Genomic DNA, 18806 nt, shown 5'->3' on the forward strand with positions numbered 1-18806 from the left:
CGTGTATATAATGAAGGTTTTGAGAAAAATGACACAATATACGTAACAATATACAAAATGACACAATATACGTATGATGGAATCAGGACGCGTGAAACAGCTGCAATAAATACAATGTTTATTATTAATGTAATATTTGAGTATTAAACAGTTACAGTTAGCTCTAAGTTTAACTAATAAACCATGTTTGCAGTCTCCCGGTCACCACTGATGAAGTGCTCAGTTATACGGTTATACTGAGGTACGACTCCAATGATTGTACGATCACAGGTCTGCTGTAGAAAAGTGAACGACTTTATATTTCTACGCTCCCAGTTTGCTTCGGTATTGTTGATGAAACGTCACTTTAGCAATTAAACTGAAGTATTTTCGCCCAAGCATTAACGTTTCTCCACCGTTTGCTTTTTTGCACCAACCGTGCCCCAACAATCCGTGCAGTATATAAACTTCTAAGCTGCACACACGCCTCATTTCTTTGGTGTTTTTGTTTATTCTTTCCACCATAACGAGGAAACCTCTCTGATCACCGAGGGTACATGGTTTTACATGTTTGCAGCCAAGCCATGATGGTTAACAGCCCAACAGTGGCCACTTGAAGGTGGCGAGGCTTGAACGCTCCTTATGATCAGTAGTCCAGCGCCTGTTGGGTCACTGATGTCTCTTCAGACTGCGAGCACTACGATGGCTTCTCTGCTGTGTGAATACGCTGGTGTCGCTGGAGATGATCCTTATGAGTGAAGCTCCTCCCACACTCTAGGCACTGGTAGGGTTTCTCTCCAGTGTGAATGAGCTGGTGTCGCTGGAGAGAACCCTGCTGAGTGAAGCTCCTCCCACACTGGGAGCAGCAGTATGGCTTCTCTCCGGTGTGAATGCGCTGGTGTAACTGCAGATGTCCGTTTTGAGCGAAAGTCTTCCCGCACTCGGAGCAGTGATACGGTTTTTCTCCCGTGTGAACGCGCTGGTGTATCTGGAGACTACCTTGGTCGCTAAAGCTTTTCTGGCACTGCGAGCAGTGAAACGGCTTTTCACCCGAGTGAATGCGCTGGTGTAGTTTGAGGTAGCTCTGACTGCTGAAGCTGTTGCCACACTGTGAGCACTGATACGGTTTCTCTCCGGTGTGAATGCGCTGGTGCCGCTGGAGATGAGCTCTGAGAGTAAAGCTCTGCCAACACTCTGAGCAGTGATAGGGTTTCTCACCGGTATGAATGCGCTGGTGTCTTGCGAGATTTGCCCTCCCGCTAAAGCTCCTCCCACAGTCAGGGCACTGATAGGGCTTCTCTCCGGTGTGAACGTGCCGGTGATCTTTGAGAGATCCTGCATCACCGAAGCTCTTCCCACACTGAGAGCACTGATGCGGCTTCTCTCCATTGTGAATGCGCTGGTGTCGCTGGAGGTGATCCTTGTGAGTGAAGCTTCTTCCACACTGTGAGCACTCGTACGGCTTCTCTCCGGTGTGAATGCGCTGGTGTCGTTGGAGAGATCCTTTCTCGCTGAATCTCCTCCAGCACAGCGAGCACTGATGCTGCTTCTCTCTCGCCCCGGTGCACTGATGCTCCTCAGGATCGTTCTTCTGATTTAAACTCCTCCCACAGTCGGAGCAGCTCAGTACCTCCACCCGCGTCTGTTTGGTCGAGGTGTTGGTGGAGGTGAGAGTCTCAGAGGACACCCGCTGACCCCCGGAGCTTCTCATGGGCACCAGCTTCTGAGATGAGACCTCTCCAGATTTGAGCAGTCTTGCGTATTCCTCGTAGTGGCACCTCTTCATGTGTCTGTGGAGGTACATTTGGGCGGTGTAGGAGAGGGTGCACAGGGAGCAGGAGAAGACTCGCATCTGACCATCATCTAGTCCTGCAGCACAAAGGTAAACATGACAAACTCATACAGAGGGACATCTAGAACCATAACATCAATAACAGTCAATATATACATCATAAACTGCTCAAAATGTACAACTGATTGGTCATCCACCGGTCAGACAACATCGTCCAAGAGCAAGTTCACATATCCAGCAACTTAACAGAGATTAGTTAAATGAAACTGCAGCCATGGATCCCAAAGAACTGGCCAGAGTAACAGATACCAGATAAACCGATGAGCCAAAACATCAGAACCACCCACCTAACATGCTGCAGAAACAGCTCTAACACACTGAGACATCTGAGGGGTTCCTGTGGTATCTGGTGCCAGGCTGGTACCTGCAGATCCTTCTGCTTTTATATGTTCTGAGCTGCATCGTCCTACGGAACATCCTGGTTCATCTCTCCCACGGTTAAACGATGCACACGTGCTCGAGGATTCGTCTGACCAGTCAACATCGTAGGTATGTTAGATGGTGAACAGGAGATGCATGGGCACTCTAACTGGCACAGAAGGGTTGGATGCTCTGTGTGTGTTGTGATGATTTACCTCATCACCAGGATTAAAACCATCTGCACTTCGATCCACAGTAGATCTTCTGTTGGTCCGTACCAGACGCCACAGCCTTCACGTCCTCTGGCTGTTTGGGAGACGCTTCGACCCAGTTGTCTGATCATAACAACCTGGTCCTGATCAAAGTCCTTTAGGTTTTTACGCTGATCAGATCTGCTGCGTTCAACTTATATCAGTTTAAAATCTAATATCTAGCTCCCTCACATGGACCAGTGCTGCAGAATAAGTGTTACTATCCAGATTTTAAGGGGCACTTTTAATGTTTTGGCTCATCTGTGTGTGTCAGAAATCAAAAATCACAAAATCCTGTATGAACAAAGAGGTGAAGAATAACAGTGCAAAAAATATGGAAAATAGTGGTGGTTACGGTCTTCTACGACTGCAACTCAAAAAACTAAGGTTAGAGGAGGGTGCTTTATGCTTATCCCAGAAAGCTACTCCTCAAGGGGGGCAGATCTTTAATCCCAACGTTACTCCATTACTGCCATCCTAACGTCATCAATAACGAGAGGACTAAGAAGTGGAGCCACTGGGAAACCCAGGCTGGTGATTTGCTGCACTTACAGACCAGGCAGCATCGTAACGCTCTGACACTGAGACCAGCTTGTACATAAACAAATAAATGTTAATAAAAAGACGTATCGGTAGGTGAGATGTAGTGTTTCAGGTGCTTCACATCAAATCTAGCTGTCAATCATTTTTAGGGCAGTTAAACCCCGTCTCTCATGGCAGAGGAATGTTCTCCTCTGATTCATGCCCGCAGCCTGGCGCCTGGCGTGTACTGCTCCATGTGGGTCACTCGTGTACCCAGACAACCACATTCCCTTCCTCATGAGAACGCTGGAACATTAACCAAGACCAAATATATGTGGACACCCCCACTAATCAGTCAGTTCATACCATAAAGGTGCATTAAAGCAACCATATAAAAGAGACAGCATGCTTCATACTTTGCTGCAACAGTTTGGGAAAGGAGGAGAACTCTCCGTTCCAAAGGTCATCCAACGTTACGCCGATGTCTCCTGCGTACTCCATCAACACCTAACGTTCCAACATAAACAGGAAACTGAGGTGAGAACAAACTGCTGACCATCACACTGCATCACATGTTTACTTACTGAAGTCTTCATCTTCAGGTTCCTCTTTTAGACGCTTCACCAGGAACTCTCCAAGATCTTCCACACAGCTTGATGTTCCTCCATCAGAGGCGCTACAAGCTTCCGACTTTACATCCACACAAATCTAAAAAAATAAGCAATAATAAAACTAAATACGGTATTTAGAAATAAGAATATTCAGGTTGGTCTGGGTGCTTTTAGTCATTGCTGAGCCATCAGCAGAATGCATCCAGACTCACGGTGAATCAAGTGCCAAACGCTTGGGGAGGGAAGATGGGCTTCATTGCCACTGTACAGTTGCGACCTTTGCTGTCTGATTGAGGTCATAGCATGACCTTCCGTACGCGGTACGGCTCTCTGAGACCTCACCACTGGCAAGTGAAAAGTTGCGGTTGTGTTAAAGGGGGGGGAAGAAGGGGGGGGTGATAGTCTCAGCTCTTTCTCACCAGGCAGAACATGTATATATAGGCATACAGATGAAAGTCAGTGTGGATTAGTACATAAATAATTTCATCCATGCTTCAGGTGAATAAATGGACCACTAATTGTTACCTGTGAGAGAGCAGAAGAAGGAACCTGTGAACATCTCACCTCTTCTGATTCCATTTTGAACATCTAAAAGCTGATGATCCTGAAAAAAGAGAATCAGATCATCAGAATCTGAGCTCCACAATCTTCTCCTCATCTTAATGATCCACTTTGTACTAAATATTTCACTTTAGATTCGAGCTGGATGTCTGTAAACGTTTCAAATCCATAATCCACAACAGCTAATAGTTAAATAGTGCACTAGATAGGGTGCAGCCTCTTTTTCGTTATACACTATGTAGTGCGCTTCTATAGGGACGATCAATTTATTTATATATATCAGCCGCTGTTAGCCAAGCAGCTCCGCTACAAGCTCCAGTTCAACTTACCTGGTGATTTACAGCAGAACGGAGTTAAATCTTTTTAAATCCACGCAGGAAACAAGATTCCCTAATGTGATTATAAAACTATAACATGTTATTTACACACGATTAGATCTATAATAGCTCTGCAGATCTCCTTCCCCTTTTAAGTTAACGGAGAAACACGAAATACACCGCCACCTAGTGGACGATTTTGTAATCAGAAGCCAGTTTTTTTATTTGTCATTTATTTATTTATTTATACTGTATTTGTTTAAACTCATGGCTTAATTCTTGTCATGGTCGCGGTGAGTCCTGTCTACATGCCGTTATTATACTCTGGGCAGGGCGTCACAGGACAGTATACACTAAACATACGTAAACTCCTAGCACATTAGCTAGCTGGAGTCTGAACTCGTTTCTGGTGAAAAATATGGTTTTGGATTAAAAAAGCAGCAAATATTGAACACAAATCCTACATAAACATGCTTAAATTACAATACATTGTTGTCAGTGATCAGAAAATACAGCATAAACAAATAAATCACCACTTGGACCTGCTATCTTTAGTCTGCTAGCTGTTTTGATTCATGTCAGGATTTTAAACTCTGATTCTGAATGAAACTATTTTATTGTTATAGTTTAATGAGCCACAGGTCACATATAGTTAGTCTTCAAGGACCTGAACTACCTACAGTGCATAAACTAGTACTAGTAAACCAGTTGAGCATCACTGGTTGTGTTATGCTGGTTATGCTAAATGTTGGTGTAATTTGGTTCCTGCTGCTGATGATCATTAACTGGTTTTCAGCCTGTGTAATTCTGGCTTTATACAAAACACAATCAGTGCTGGTTAGGGATCAGATAAAACCAACTTCAAATATGACCACTTAGCATTTGTTGTGTTTTAAACACCCCAGGAATAGATCACTAGTCTATCAATCACCAGAATCAGCTTGGACCAGCAACATGCATCTCATACACAACTTATAATTCATCCTGACATAAACAAAGCACTGAAAGAGTGAACGTTACATCAGCCATGTTCATACAGCGATATTTCTGTTCTTCCCCTCGTCACTTCACTTCAGTGTTTTATTCAGATTTCACCACCACATTTACCACAATTAAACAGTCGCTGTTTTTATACAGCTTCAAACTTCTGCTTTAATTATAGGACGAGTAGCTGAACATCCGGTCATTTTAATATTCACTTCCTTATTGTCTCTATTCTTAATGAGCTGGACCCAGGAGAACTGTGCACTTACACTAAAGAGCAAAACATTATGACCCCTCAAAAATGTGAGTTGCCAGGCTGATGGTGCATGTGAGGGTGAGCGATCTATCAGATGTCAGGCTGATTATAGTTTCTTGTAGTTGCAAGACGTAAATGGTGAAGAAGAAAAGTTTGGAGCGTTTATGGCTGGTAAAATAAAAATAAAATCTCTTAACGTGAGTCATTTTGGCTGCAACAGCAACATCAGCACGATTATCACACAGTGTGAACGCCGGCTTTAGTGGCCCAGTAAAGAAGGAATAAATCTATATGTTATATAAATCTATTAGAGTCTTTGTGATTCTTTTAATCCTCTATTTCTGCATTTCTCCCTTTTCCTCCCAATCTAATCGTAACCAATTCCCCAGTTGTATCTCCCGCACTGCCCATGTATAGTAGCCAACCGCTTCTTTTCACCTGCACAATGTGGGTTCACACAGGGATCAGTATTGTGTATGGAGGGTCACACACTGCTCTCCATTATTCACCATCTCTGTGCATCGCCTCGACCAGCCAGCAGAGGTCGCAGCTGCAGCAGTAATGAGGAATCCCTTCAACCTACCTGCCAGACAGACATAGCCATAGTCACAGCTGTCAGAGCTGAGAACTAACTAGTTGCTCATTGGATGGGATAGACATTCCTATCTCACCTATCAATCATGTGACACTATCTAAGGTGTCTGTGAGCTCACGTTAGAGGTAGAGCCTCCTCCAAACTCCTCCAGGAAAGCAACAAAAATCCTCCAAACCAACTGGGATTCGGTCGTAGATTTTTGTTCATGCTTTACAACATGGTTTTAGGTAAAACGTTCAGAAATTGCTTGACCATCCCTGGACACCAGTGCAACAAACTGCACAAATCTGTCTAGCACAGAACAAATACCTGAACAACAGTGACAAAAACAACACTGGACTTAAAACAGAGCCTTGTGGAGCACCACGTTTTACTTAGTTTAATATTTCTAAATACAAACTCATAAATAGTGGTCGTAAAGACGGTATCTGAAGCGGAAGTGTCATTCAGTGTTCCTCACACTGTGAGCACTAGCACTGTCTCTCTTGTGTGAATGCGCTGGTGCTGCTGTAGGTTACACTTCTGACTGAAGTTTCTCCCACACTCGGAGCACTGGTACGGCCTCTCCCCCGTGTGAAGTTGCTGGTGTTTTTGGAGCGTGCTCAGTTGATTGAAAATCCTCCCACACTGTTTACACTGGTACGGCTTCTCCCCCGTGTGAATGAGCTGGTGCCGCTCCAGATAATTCTGCCTGGTGAAGCTTTTCCCGCACTGCGAGCAGTAGTACGGCCTCTCTCCGGTGTGAATGCGCTGGTGCTTTTGGAGATTGCCTTTCTGAGTGAAATTTTTGCCGCATTGCGAGCAGTGGTACGGCTTGACCCCCGTGTGAATGCGCTGGTGCCTCTGGAGGTCGCTCTGCTGGGTAAAACTCTTGGTGCAGTGTCCGCACCGATACGGCTTCTCTCCCGTGTGAATGCGCTGGTGATCTTTCAGGTGTGTCTTGTTGGAGAAGTTTTTTCCGCAGTGCGAGCAGTGATGCGGCTTCTCTCCGGTGTGAATGCGCTGGTGTCTCTGAAGAGAACCCTTCTCTCTGAATCTCCTCCCGCAGTCCGAGCACGGATACGGCTTCTCTCCTGTGTGAATGCGCTGGTGATGCTCAAGATTCCTTTTCCTGTTAAAGCTCCTCCCGCAGTCGGAGCAGCAGTGCATTTTCCTCGGCGTGTTTTCGGGACCCGGGGGCATCTGCTGGCTGCCGGAGCTCCTCGTGGGCCTCAGGTTCTCGTCTATGATCTCTCCAGACTTCAGCAGTCTGGCGTACTCCTCATAGTGGCACCTCTTCATGTGGTTGTGAAGGTAAATCTGGACTGAGAAGGTGAGTGGACACGAGGGGCAGGAGAACACGTCCTGTCGGGCAGTATTCATATCTGGACAGACGAATGAGAAGCTTCATGAGAAATTAAGTTAAATTTTACATTTTATAGAAAAGGCTGGTAAAAACACTGAGACGCCACACGACCAAACCTTCACCGTCTGAGGAGCACTTCTTGTTCCACAGGTTGTCGAACGTGATGCATAGATCTTTGTCGTGCTCCACTTTGTACCACACCAAGAGCTCGTGTCCTGGCCGGATGGGTCGGCAGGTCCGGTACAGAATCCCTCCTCCATACTGGAACGCCACCAGGTTCTGCTCCTCAGCGTGACGAGCGCAGTTCACGTACCTGACAGAACGAAGGACCCACAACAAACTTCATGATCGTAAACAAAGACTCGGCGGCGTTCGGGCGGCGTTCCTCAGCGGCGTGTTCCTCACCTCATCCAGTTCCCGTGCTGCTCCGACCTGCCGTCTACGTACCGCTCACACCGACTTTTCCTGTGGATCTGCAACCAATCAGATCATTCATCAGATATTCCTGCATTTATTCCTCCTCAGTAAGTCCTTCTTCTCACCACCCACCAACTCACCACCCAGGAGTAGCAGCTCTTCATGGCTTCCTCTTTATCCACCACCTCTCCCTGGTAGGGGCCGTAGTGTGCACCCACCGGAACCGTTCCCCCCTCATTAAACACTCCCAGACCTGCATCAGGAATACCGGACTCACGAACCTCCAGACCGGGTGGAAGGGTTCGTCTGGCTCGATCCACCACCCCCATGGGGCCGGGGGTATCAGGGATGAAGAGAGCCGGACCGTGAAGCTCACACTTACTGATGTAGAAGGATCTGCACTCCTCACAGTCTGGAAGGAGAGAGAACATCTTCTAACTTTATCCTCAGATAATCACATCACATCTCTATTATTATTATTATAATAACAATCTTACAGAGATAATCTTCATCATGAGGTTCTTCATCTTTTAAAGACTTCTCCTGGACTTCTCTGTTCTGCTGGTCCACGAGGATGACGTGATGTTCCACCGAGCTCAAAGTTTCTCCACCTGAAGTTTTAAAATTCAATGTAAACACGGCGTGTTCACAAACAATTCAGTACACAAACTAACTTACTGAGGTCTTCATCTACAGGTTCTTCTTTTAGAGGCTTCACCAGGGACTCTCTGTTCTCTTGGTCCACAGGGGTGATGAGATCTTTCACACAGCTCGATGTTCCTCCATCAGAGGTGTTACAACCTTCAGTCTGCACATCCTTACAACGCTAACGATCAAAAAGCAATTGAAAAGAAAAGTAAGGTAATGAATGTGGGTGGGTACACATGGAAAGCTATCAATGGTGGAGTTGTAAGAAAGGTCAAGTTACATCTCGGTTTGATCTGTAATCATGTTTTTTGTTTTGGTCCAAACTGGAAACGTTCTAAAATCTATTAACAGTATCACCCACAGTTTGAGACAGAATCTCACAATTCCATACTGCAAAACTCTCATGTCATGCTGAGACTTGGGCCTGTATCTGGAACTTCATTTCAAAAACAGATGAGATAAACCTGTACGCTTTATTAAATAGATGTCACTTGGGCATTTCCATAACTATAAAGGTACCAGGATCAGAAACTAAATGTTTAGTAGGATCACTTTTATACATGCACTTGCAGCCTAGAAATGTAAACATCTCAGGATGACTTATATAGGAGCTAAATTTGGAAACTGTTTTGGTTTTATAGGAGTTCACGGTGCAAGCGGTGTTATTTTGGTTCTAGTTGCTGCAGGACCAGATTAAGTTGTGTAATACTGTAATATTTTAACTATTTAGCAAGGGAGTCTGCCATGTTTGCGTTTGTCAGCAGTAAAGGTGTGCCACAGGGGGCGTGGCTACAGCATGATTAACGTGAGGAATGTAAACAAGCAGCCTGGCTCTGAGATTTTCAGTCTCATGTCTCCACATGTTTCTACCTCATTTATTTCCATCAACTAATAATCAAAACAATCAAAACAGTCCACACATCACTGATTATTACCTGTGAGAGAGCAGAAGAAGGAACCTGTGAACATCTCACCTCTTCTGCTTCCATTTTAAACATCTAAAAGCTGGTGATCCTGCAAAAAGAGAATCAGATCATCAGAATCTGAGCTCCACAATCTTCTCCTCATCTTAATGATCCACTTTGTACTAAATATTTCACTTTAGATTCGAGCTGGCTGTCTGTAAACGTTTCTCTAAGGCTGAGTACCAAATCCCTTCACAATACATACATAGCGCACTAGGTAGGGTGCAGCCTCTATTAATTGTAGCGCGCTTTTATAGGGAGGCTCAATTTATTTGGGATTCAGCCTGTTAGCCGAGCAGCTCAGCTACAAGCTTCAGTTCACTTACCTGGTGATTTACAGCAGAACGGAGTTAAATCTTCTCAAATCCACGCAGGAAACAAGATTTTATTTTTAATCTCCATCACATTTAACTGTGATTATAAAACTATGTTTTATTTCCACACGAATAGAGCTAGAATAGAGGAACAACTTTAGCTTCTTCTTGTACTGGATTATACTGGTTGTTAATGTAACAGTGAACTGCTGCACTGCCGCCACCAGCTGGACTGGAGAGCAAAACACCAACCGTCAATAAACAAGCCAAGTATCTGAGGGAATGTTTCAGAAATAGACTCACCGTTTGCTTCAGTTCTCTTGGAGGTGTTTCGTGCACTGTTGTACTTGTTTGCATCCTTTCTGTCTGTACCTGATACAGCACTGTGTGTGAACGGCAGGTGACTGCAGCCACTGAATAGCCACGTGTTGAAGGGGCGTGTGGTGATCCAGCTATCCTCAAATCTGATCAAGTTGTGCAAGCAGATTCACAATCAGAAATTGGGAGATGGGGGGTTTCTTGCTGGTACTTTTACACCTACCTAATTATTAAGGGCTATTAAAAGTGTAATAAAATAATAAAATTATTATTACTGTATTACTATATTATTACTGACATTATTACTTACTTAGTTATAAGTTATTACTGAAATTATTATTATGATGTTACTATTATTATTATTCCATTTGTAAGAGGTTTCATGAAAATGAATTACATTATTTAACAATAGATAGATATAAAGGTGTTTGTTTTGGGTTGTAGAAAGAAATTAATTAAACTAAATAAGATAAAGTTACCCCCACTTTAACACCTCCCACCCCCACCAACCAGCTCACACGTGGTGCCACCAGCCCCTTTGGCCCAAACCTCCCACCCACCACACCAGTAAAACCACGGCACATTTTATAACACACACCTTTATTTATTTAGAAAACAAAGTTCACCATCCACCTCACCTCACCACTTTGTTTCTCATCATCCATTCACACATGAAGCTGTTTGTGTATTTTGGATCCTGCACAATTCAACTGCACCTTGGTCTCACCTCCTGGACGAGTGACCTCACATTTACATTTAATTTTATTCTCTATGAACCAAGCAGCAAAGCATCCCCACACCATCACTACCAGCACCACCAGGTCTGACTGCTCTTATAATCTTATTCATATAAACTTCTTACAACATAATCATTTAAAAAAAATAAAATGTAATGTCTATTTATAAACCATCCTAAAAGTTACAAAGATCAAGATTTAGGCTCTCTAAGGGCACAGTGGCGTGTTGGAGCTGACGAGATGGGATCTCAGAAGAGCTGCCGACCTGGCCGGGCATCCACACAAACACAGCTGGCCAGAGGGGAACCGTCAGGACCCTCAATGCCCTTAAAAGGAGTCTAAGATATTCTATAAATAATATAATAATAACATAATAATATAATAATAATAATAATAACATAATAATATAATAATAATAATAATAATATAATAATAAAAACATAATAATAATAAACATATAATAATAATATAATAATAATAAATATATAATAATAATACATATATAATAATAATAATAAACATATAATAATATAATAATAATAAATATATAATAATAATAAATATATAATAATAATAATAAACATATAATAATATAATAATAAATATATAATAATAATAAATATATAATAATAATAATATAATAATAGTAATAATAGTATAAGTGCTCAGTTGTAATTGTATTTTATCTGCTCATAATTAGAAAACCAACATTTAACCACATATAAATCAGATGTATGGAATGAATCCTTCATACCTGCCTATTCAATCTGTGTTGGAATGTAAAGGGTTAAATTAATGACGCGCCTCTGTCGCCCCCTGCTGCTGCTACAAAGAACCTCGTGCTGTGACTGGTGGTCCAGCTCCAGATATTTAGAGGGTCGAGCAACAAGAATTCATGAAAGACCACTTTTAAATGACAGTAAAATTGACCAATCGTATCGTCCCTGTAAATGGGCGGGGCTTCGTTATCGCTGACTTTATGACAAGTTCCGCCCGCGGTGCCGGCTGCAATAATATCTGTCTGCAGAGCCGCATGGGCGTGACTCTTGTGTGGCGTTTACATTATATTGGAAACGTGTCGGAGGGGGCACGTGGTGATCAGCGGTCAAGGTACTGGACTAGTAATCAGAAGGTTGCCGGTTCAAGCCCCAGCACCGCCAAGTTACCACCGTTGGGACCCTTGATAATCAGACTGTATTCAGTCATAATTGTATGTCACTTTGAAGAGAAGTGTCGACTAAGTGCTGCACATGTTCATCTGATTGAGGTTGTGCAAACACCAGAGGATTCACAATCGGGAATTAGATATGACTAAATGTAAGGATAAAGAGGATTCCAGAAGATTCCAGAGTCACGTGCAGTTCTGTACAAGTGTTATTAAATCATCAGTCAGTCTTAGATCGATTTATCACTGTGTCCTGATTATTGGTGATAATGGCTCTCACTGTGGTCCACTGGAGTCCCAGACTCAGGAGCTGGCCGCTAGGTTTTGGTACAGCTGTGTCTCTTGAAGGCGTTGGAGAAGGGGAAGCTCTTGCCGCACTGTAGGCAGTGGTAGGGTTTCTCTCCGGTGTGGGTACGATGGTGCAGTTTGAGGGTGCCCAGCTGATTGAAACACTTCCCACACTCCGAGCACCCATACGGCTTCTCTCCCAGATGAATGCGCTGGTGCCTCTTGAGGGCGTTGTGGAGGGCGAAGCTCTTGCCGCACTCGGCGCACCGGTGCGGCCTCTCGCCGGTGTGAACGTGCTGGTGCGCCTTCAGCGTGTTGTACTGAACGAAACCCTTGCCGCACTGCGAGCACTGGTAGGGCTTCTCTCCCGTGTGAATGCGCTGGTGCGCTACGAGAGTGCTGTACTGAGCGAAGCTCTTCCCGCAGTGAGAGCAGTAGTAGGGCTTCTCCCCCGTGTGAACGCGCTGGTGCGCCTGCAGGTTAAACTTCTGAGTGAAGCTCTTATCGCAGTGAGGGCACTGGTACGGCTTCTCCCCGGTGTGAATGCGCTGGTGCCCTTTCAGAGCGTTGTGCTGAGCGAAGCCCTTACCGCAGTACGGACACTGGTAGGGTTTTTCTCCCGTGTGAATGCGCTGGTGCTTCTGGAAGGAGCACTGGTGGGAAAAGCTTTTGCCGCACTGTGAGCAGTGGTGCGGCCTCCCGTCGGAGTGAGGCGCGGTCGTACCCGGGCTTTCGGCGGGCGCCAGATCCCCGGTTTTAACGTCTTTGGGTTTCAGGAGCCTCACGTATTCGCTGTAGTGGCTCCGTTTGATGTGATTGTGGAGGTAAACCTGAGCCGTGTAGGAACGTGGACACGAGGAGCAGGAGAAGATCTGAACCCCAACATCCTTCACATCTGGAGAAAAATAATAAAGAAATGATCATAAACACCACAGAGTTCTGATTTAAACACTGTATAGCCAAAAGTATTTGGACACCTGAGCGTGAGCTGGTCTGACATCCTGTTACAAAAACTAGAGCGCCCCCTGTGTGATCTTCTCAACAACAGCCGCTCTAATGAGAAGCTTCTTACAAGACTTTGAAGTGTGTCTGTGTGTGGGGATTTGTGCCCTTTCAGTCAAAAGATGGCAGCATCTGTACGGCTGGGTGCTGATTGATCAGTTGATGTTCCGGTTCATTCCAGAGCTGCTGAGTAGGACTGAGGTCAGAACTCTGTGCAGAAAGTGCCAAACTGTGTCCGAACCCAATAACACTAATCACCTCCGGATGGAGGCTCCAGACCCCAAAGAGCAGCAGTCACATGACTGGCTGGTAAAGTGACCTCACAGATTGGCAGTTTGATGGAGGTGGTGCTTCTGTGGTGCAGGAAGGGATTGTGTAGCATCACAGTCACGCGTCTCTTAGATTGCTGTGATTCCTGTAGCTCAGACTTGGGAACTGAACCTCACAAGGTGAGGTTGTAGACCAGCACAGAGTGCTTCAGTACTGGCATCATATCATTAAGACTATATATGTTAAGGGGTTCGAATGCACCTTGAAGCATCCAGTGCCACCTAGACGACGTCTTTTTATACCCAAGTTTACATGATGAAATGAGGGGCCTTCATCAGGGGCCCGACCGGACAGACGAAAAGTCCAGAACCTCAACCGCTGACCTACCACTGCTCTTTCAGGGACGTCCCTGCTCATTTCAAGCTCCCATCTGTGCTACAACAGAGTCATTTTGCAGAAGAGAGTGCAGGTGCAAGAGTGGCCTGTCTGCAGTCCAGACCTGTCTGCTATTGAAAAAATGTGGAGCATCACACAGCACAAAATTCAACAACAGAAATCCTGGACTGTTGATGAGCTGAATGAATAAACACAGTGGTAAACCGACCCCTGTCCCAACATTTTTGAAACAATAAAAATGTCTATTAAAAATTTGTTTTATTTTGTTCCATTACACTTTTCTCACTGTCCCAACTTTTTTGGAATCGGTTTGTAAAATAAACAGACCTGGAATCAGGCTCAGGAGTAAACATTCACATTCATATTTTACCGTCTGAGGAGCACTTCTTGTTCCAGAGATCATCAAACGTAACTCGGAGATGTTTGGCGTAACCCTCGTCGTACCACACCAAGAGCTCGTGTCCTTGCCGGATGGGTCGGCAGGTCCGGTACAGAATCCCTCCTCCATACTGGAACGCCACCAGGTTCTGCTCCTCAGCGTGACGAGCACAGTTCACGTACCTGACAGAACGAAGGACCCACAACAAACTTCATGATCGTAAACAAAGACTCGGCGGCGTTCGGGCGGCGTTCCTCAGCGGCGTGTTCCTCACCTCATCCAGTTCCCGTGCTGCTCCGACCTGCCGTCTACGTACCGCTCACACCCACTCTTCCTGTGGATCTGCAACCAATCAGATCATTCATCAGATATTCCTGCATTTATTCCTCCTCAGTAAGTCCTTCTTCTCACCACCCACCAACTCACCACCCAGGAGTAGCAGCTCTTCATGGCTTCCTCTTTATCCACCACCTCTCCCTGGTAGGGGCCGTAGTGGGCACCCACCGGAACCGTTCCCCCCTCATTAAACACTCCCAGACCTGCATCAGGAATACCGGACTCACGAACCTCCAGACCGGGTGGAAGGGTTCGTCTGGCTCGATCCACCACCCCCATGGGGACGGGGGTATCAGGGATGAAGAGAGCCGGACCGTGAAGCTCACACTTACTGATGTAGAAGGATCTGCACTCCTCACAGTCTGGAAGGAGAGAAAAGATCAAAGGTTCTGATTAGAGCTGAGAACCTTAATGATCAGAACATGGAACGTTTAGATTAAAGATCTTACAGAGATAATCCTCATCACTGTAACGTTCCTCCTCTTTTAAAAGCTTCGTCTGGAATTCCCCGTTCTGCCGTCCCACCAAGCTCGAGGTTCCTTCACCTGCAACCAATCCAATTTACAAGATACCAATCCAAAGATCAGCTGAGGGTAAATGACCTGACTCAGATGCTTCATCACTGAGCACACTCTTCACAGTTATGAGTGTCAGTGAATCTAATCAGAATAAACAACACTAGCACCAGGTTTCCTTACTGAGGTCTTCATCTACAGGTTCTTCTTTTACGGTCTTTATCAGGAGCTCGCCGTTCTGTTGGTCCACAGGAGTGACGAGATCTTCCACATAGCTCGATGTTCCTCCATCAGAGGCGCTACAAGCTTCCGTCTTCACGTCCTCACAACACTAACAAAAAAACACAGTGACAAAGAAAATTAATTAAAGAGAAGAACTAGTTTAGTGCTGATTTTATCATCTGCCGCCTGAACTGGTCGAGGAGAGCTGAGACTACCACGCTGGTGGCATCTTTTCCACTTGCGAGTGGCGAGTTCTCACAGAAACCTGTAACACGTACAGAAAGACAAACTCTAGACTCAAAGAATCCCTCACTGCTATACTGTACAGAAACCAATTGTGCCTGTTTGGATGCCCGGCAGGTTGACAGCACTGCTGTACCCACACTACCAGCTGGTACCACCATGCAATTCTAGTTCATTTCTACTCCAACGTTTTACTGGAACATCAATAATCACTGATTGTTACCTGTGATAGATCAGAGGAAGGAACCCGTGAGCATCTCACCTCTTCTGATTCCATTTTAAACATCTACAAGCTGATGATCCTGAAAAAATAGAGAATCAGATCATCAGAATCTGAGCTCCATCATGAGTCTGAATCTTCTCCACATCATAATAATGATCCACTTTGTACTAAACAATTAATTTAGATCTCCGGGAGGTTTTAAGGGTTGATTATAAGGTTTGGATGTTTGGGAACAGTCATGTGTTGGATGATGATGATGATGATGGAGCTGCTGAGATGATTCAGATCTTCTGGATGATATAAGAACTGGTCGGTAATAAAGATGATGAATGATTCGTGTGCTAAATGATCTCTCTTATTTGTAAATATAATAAATGACAAATTTAATGTGAATTCTTTTTGCAAATTTGATTAGCTTTAAAAAGTAAACAAAGCAGCTCTACTTCACAATGGAACATTTCAAATCACTCCACGTTATATAAAAAGTGCACTAGATAGAGTGCACACGCAATTACTTTATTCACTATGTAGTCCGCTTCTATAGGGAGGATCGATCAATTTGGAATTCAGCCGCTGTTAGCCGAGCAGCTCAGCGACAAGATCCGTTCAACTTACCTTAACGGAATTAAAGCGCCTCAAATCCACACAAGAACCAGATTTTATTTTTAATTTCCATCATATTTAACTAATAAAGTTTACATGTTTAATTATACAAGAGTTACATCCACACAGAGAAACAGTGCAGCTTCTTTATCTGTTGCTGAGTTTATGCAGTACTGATGCTACACACCGCCACCTTGTGGATGACGCGGTGAAGTATCAGTCAAAAGTTTGTGTCCCCCTGAAGATTACTGTTTTCTTTATTGAAGCTTCACTTTATTACTGGCAATTATAGAGCATATTAAACAAAATAAAATGATTACTGAGTGACACAGTGGTGGAGCTGGTAGTGTGGGTGCTGCACACCAGCATGGGCCCTGAGGACCGGTGTTTGATACTCACAAAACATGCAGCAGGTACATCGGCTACTTAATGAGTACACTTATGTTCCACTATGCACAGTTTATGCTGTGTCCAGTGTATATTTTTGCCTTTCAGTGGTGCCTGGCCCACCTCGACCCTGACCATGATGAAGCGGTTAATCAAAATTATTCTTAAAACGAATTGTTAGTGTTAGAATTTGGGCTTTGTTTTATAGATGGTAAACAACAGCATCAGGCAACATTAGAATTCTATGTGAGCCCTTTAGATCCTACAAATGCAGCTTGACTAAATGGGCACAAATTCCTGCAGATATGTCTGAAAGTGTTTTGTGAGGCCTCCCAAATTAGTGGAGAGTAGCGTAACCACAAAACTGGGGTGAAATCCATACTTCCATGTAATCCATGCATTCGGGTTCAAGTCTTGGTAGAGCCACTGGCCACGCCCAGCCTGGAGTTCTATAGACACAGTTGGCTGTGTGTGTGAGGGAGGGAAAGTTAGGTAGAAATTTCCATCCTTGCCTTGCACGGGTAGCCTAGCTGTTGAGGTACGGGTCCAGTCATCAGAAGGTTGCTGGTTCAAGCCGATGTTGGTCCCTGAGCGAGGCCCTTAACCCTCAGTTGCTCAGATTGTACACAACAGTCTTTGGATAAAAGTGCCTCCTAAATGCTGAAAATGTAAATGATGTCTGATCGGGGAGCGTAATGCTCTCTGTACACCGGTGGCGTCAGAAGGTGCGCTCGCTCCTCTCTGCTTCTCCTCAGGCCGACTGAAGCGGAGGTTGAGATGCAGTTTGACAGAATTGGGTTGAATTATTAATAACAGCAGCATTTTTCTGCACTGTGACAGAATTCTCAGACTGAACTGGACGTGTTTAGTTTTTTGGGGTGCACAAACTGTTGCAGGAGTGTGTGAGAGCGGAGTGATGAGTGAGGACCGAGTTCAGAGTCTCGTTACCATTAATTAACAGCTTCTGAGGGATTCTCATTATGTTGTCATGGCAACCAGAAGCAGAGAGATCAGAGGGCAGAGAGAAACGATGCCGAGTGTGTGTGTGTGTGTGTGTGTGTGTGTGTGTGTGTGTGTCAGTTTGATTTCTGTGATTAAAAACACAAAATATTTAAAATGATTTTAGTTTCCTGTAACATTATAATATTTATTGATTTTTTATTTTGTCTGTTGTTGCTAAGCAACGCTTTTGCGCCAAAAAAGGAAAGGATGGGAAGGAAAGTCGGGGGTTTTACAGAGTGTGTGTGTGTGTGTGAGAGTGTGTGTCATCATTCTTGGCTTGTTATGTAATAATCCAGCTGTGTGAGTGTGTCTGTGTGTGTGTGTGTAAGAGATTCGACATGCTGGTTTGTGCTCAGCCAGAACCAGAATCTCATCAAAGATCTACACACACGGGGGTAGTGTGTGTGTGTGGGGGTGGGGGGTGTGCTAATGACCTGGCCAGGCGTCCACACAGACACAATCAGACGTGGCCTCCGTGGTTCAGGTACTCAACTAGTAATCAGAAGGTTGCCAGTTCAGTCACCACTACTGCCATGCTGCCACTGTTGGGCCCCTGAGCAAGGCCCTTAACCCTATATTGCTTGCATGATATTTGATCTGATAAATGCTGTGAATGTGAAACCTGGACCAGAACTGACTGGATCTTTATGCACGTCTTCTACTGAGGGATGGAAAATAAGAATCCAGTCCGGAGTCTCCACAAATCAGGCACAAGTTCCCACATGTTCTTACGCTTCAAAAAA

At 44.6% G+C, this 18806-nt stretch overlaps 2 protein-coding genes across 2 annotated transcripts; both read right to left on the reverse strand.

Annotated features, from left to right (window-relative positions):
* Positions 1-103: 103 nt before the first annotated feature.
* Positions 104-4161, reverse strand: LOC134319223 (zinc finger protein 501-like). Its single transcript, XM_063000279.1, has 4 exons — positions 4101-4161; positions 3549-3672; positions 3381-3471; positions 104-1848 (listed from the first exon to the last, which is right to left on the reverse strand). The coding sequence occupies exons 2-4, from the start codon at positions 3558-3560 to the stop codon at positions 677-679; spliced, it is 1275 nt and encodes a 424-aa protein (XP_062856349.1). The 5' UTR covers positions 3561-3672; positions 4101-4161; the 3' UTR covers positions 104-676.
* Positions 4162-6628: 2467 nt separating this feature from the next.
* LOC134319638 (zinc finger protein 84-like) lies at positions 6629-16125 on the reverse strand. Its single transcript, XM_063000932.1, has 14 exons — positions 16111-16125; positions 15567-15714; positions 15318-15413; positions 14959-15230; positions 14807-14874; positions 14524-14714; positions 12516-13380; positions 10152-10209; positions 8729-8876; positions 8548-8661; positions 8191-8462; positions 8039-8106; positions 7750-7946; positions 6629-7652 (listed from the first exon to the last, which is right to left on the reverse strand). Exons 1-14 carry the CDS (start codon positions 16123-16125, stop codon positions 6745-6747), a joined length of 3420 nt encoding a protein of 1139 aa, XP_062857002.1. The 3' UTR covers positions 6629-6744.
* Between the last annotated feature and the right edge of the window lie 2681 nt (positions 16126-18806).

The sequence above is a fragment of the Trichomycterus rosablanca genome, chromosome 8, assembly GCF_030014385.1.
Source record: "Trichomycterus rosablanca isolate fTriRos1 chromosome 8, fTriRos1.hap1, whole genome shotgun sequence".
NCBI lineage: Eukaryota > Metazoa > Chordata > Actinopteri > Siluriformes > Trichomycteridae > Trichomycterus > Trichomycterus rosablanca.

Bases quoted from the DNA above. Each gene is read 5' to 3' on its own strand.
- LOC134319223 (XM_063000279.1), bottom strand. The intron at 1,849-3,380 runs GTATGAAGCATG...TTTGTGCTGCAG, and splicing joins TCCCAAACTGTTGCAGCAAA to GACTAGATGATGGTCAGATG.
- LOC134319638 (XM_063000932.1), bottom strand. The intron at 15,414-15,566 runs GTAAGGAAACCT...GATTGGTTGCAG, and splicing joins ACCTGTAGATGAAGACCTCA to GTGAAGGAACCTCGAGCTTG. The intron at 8,877-10,151 runs GTACAAGAAGAA...TTTGATCGTTAG, and splicing joins TTAACAACCAGTATAATCCA to CGTTGTAAGGATGTGCAGAC.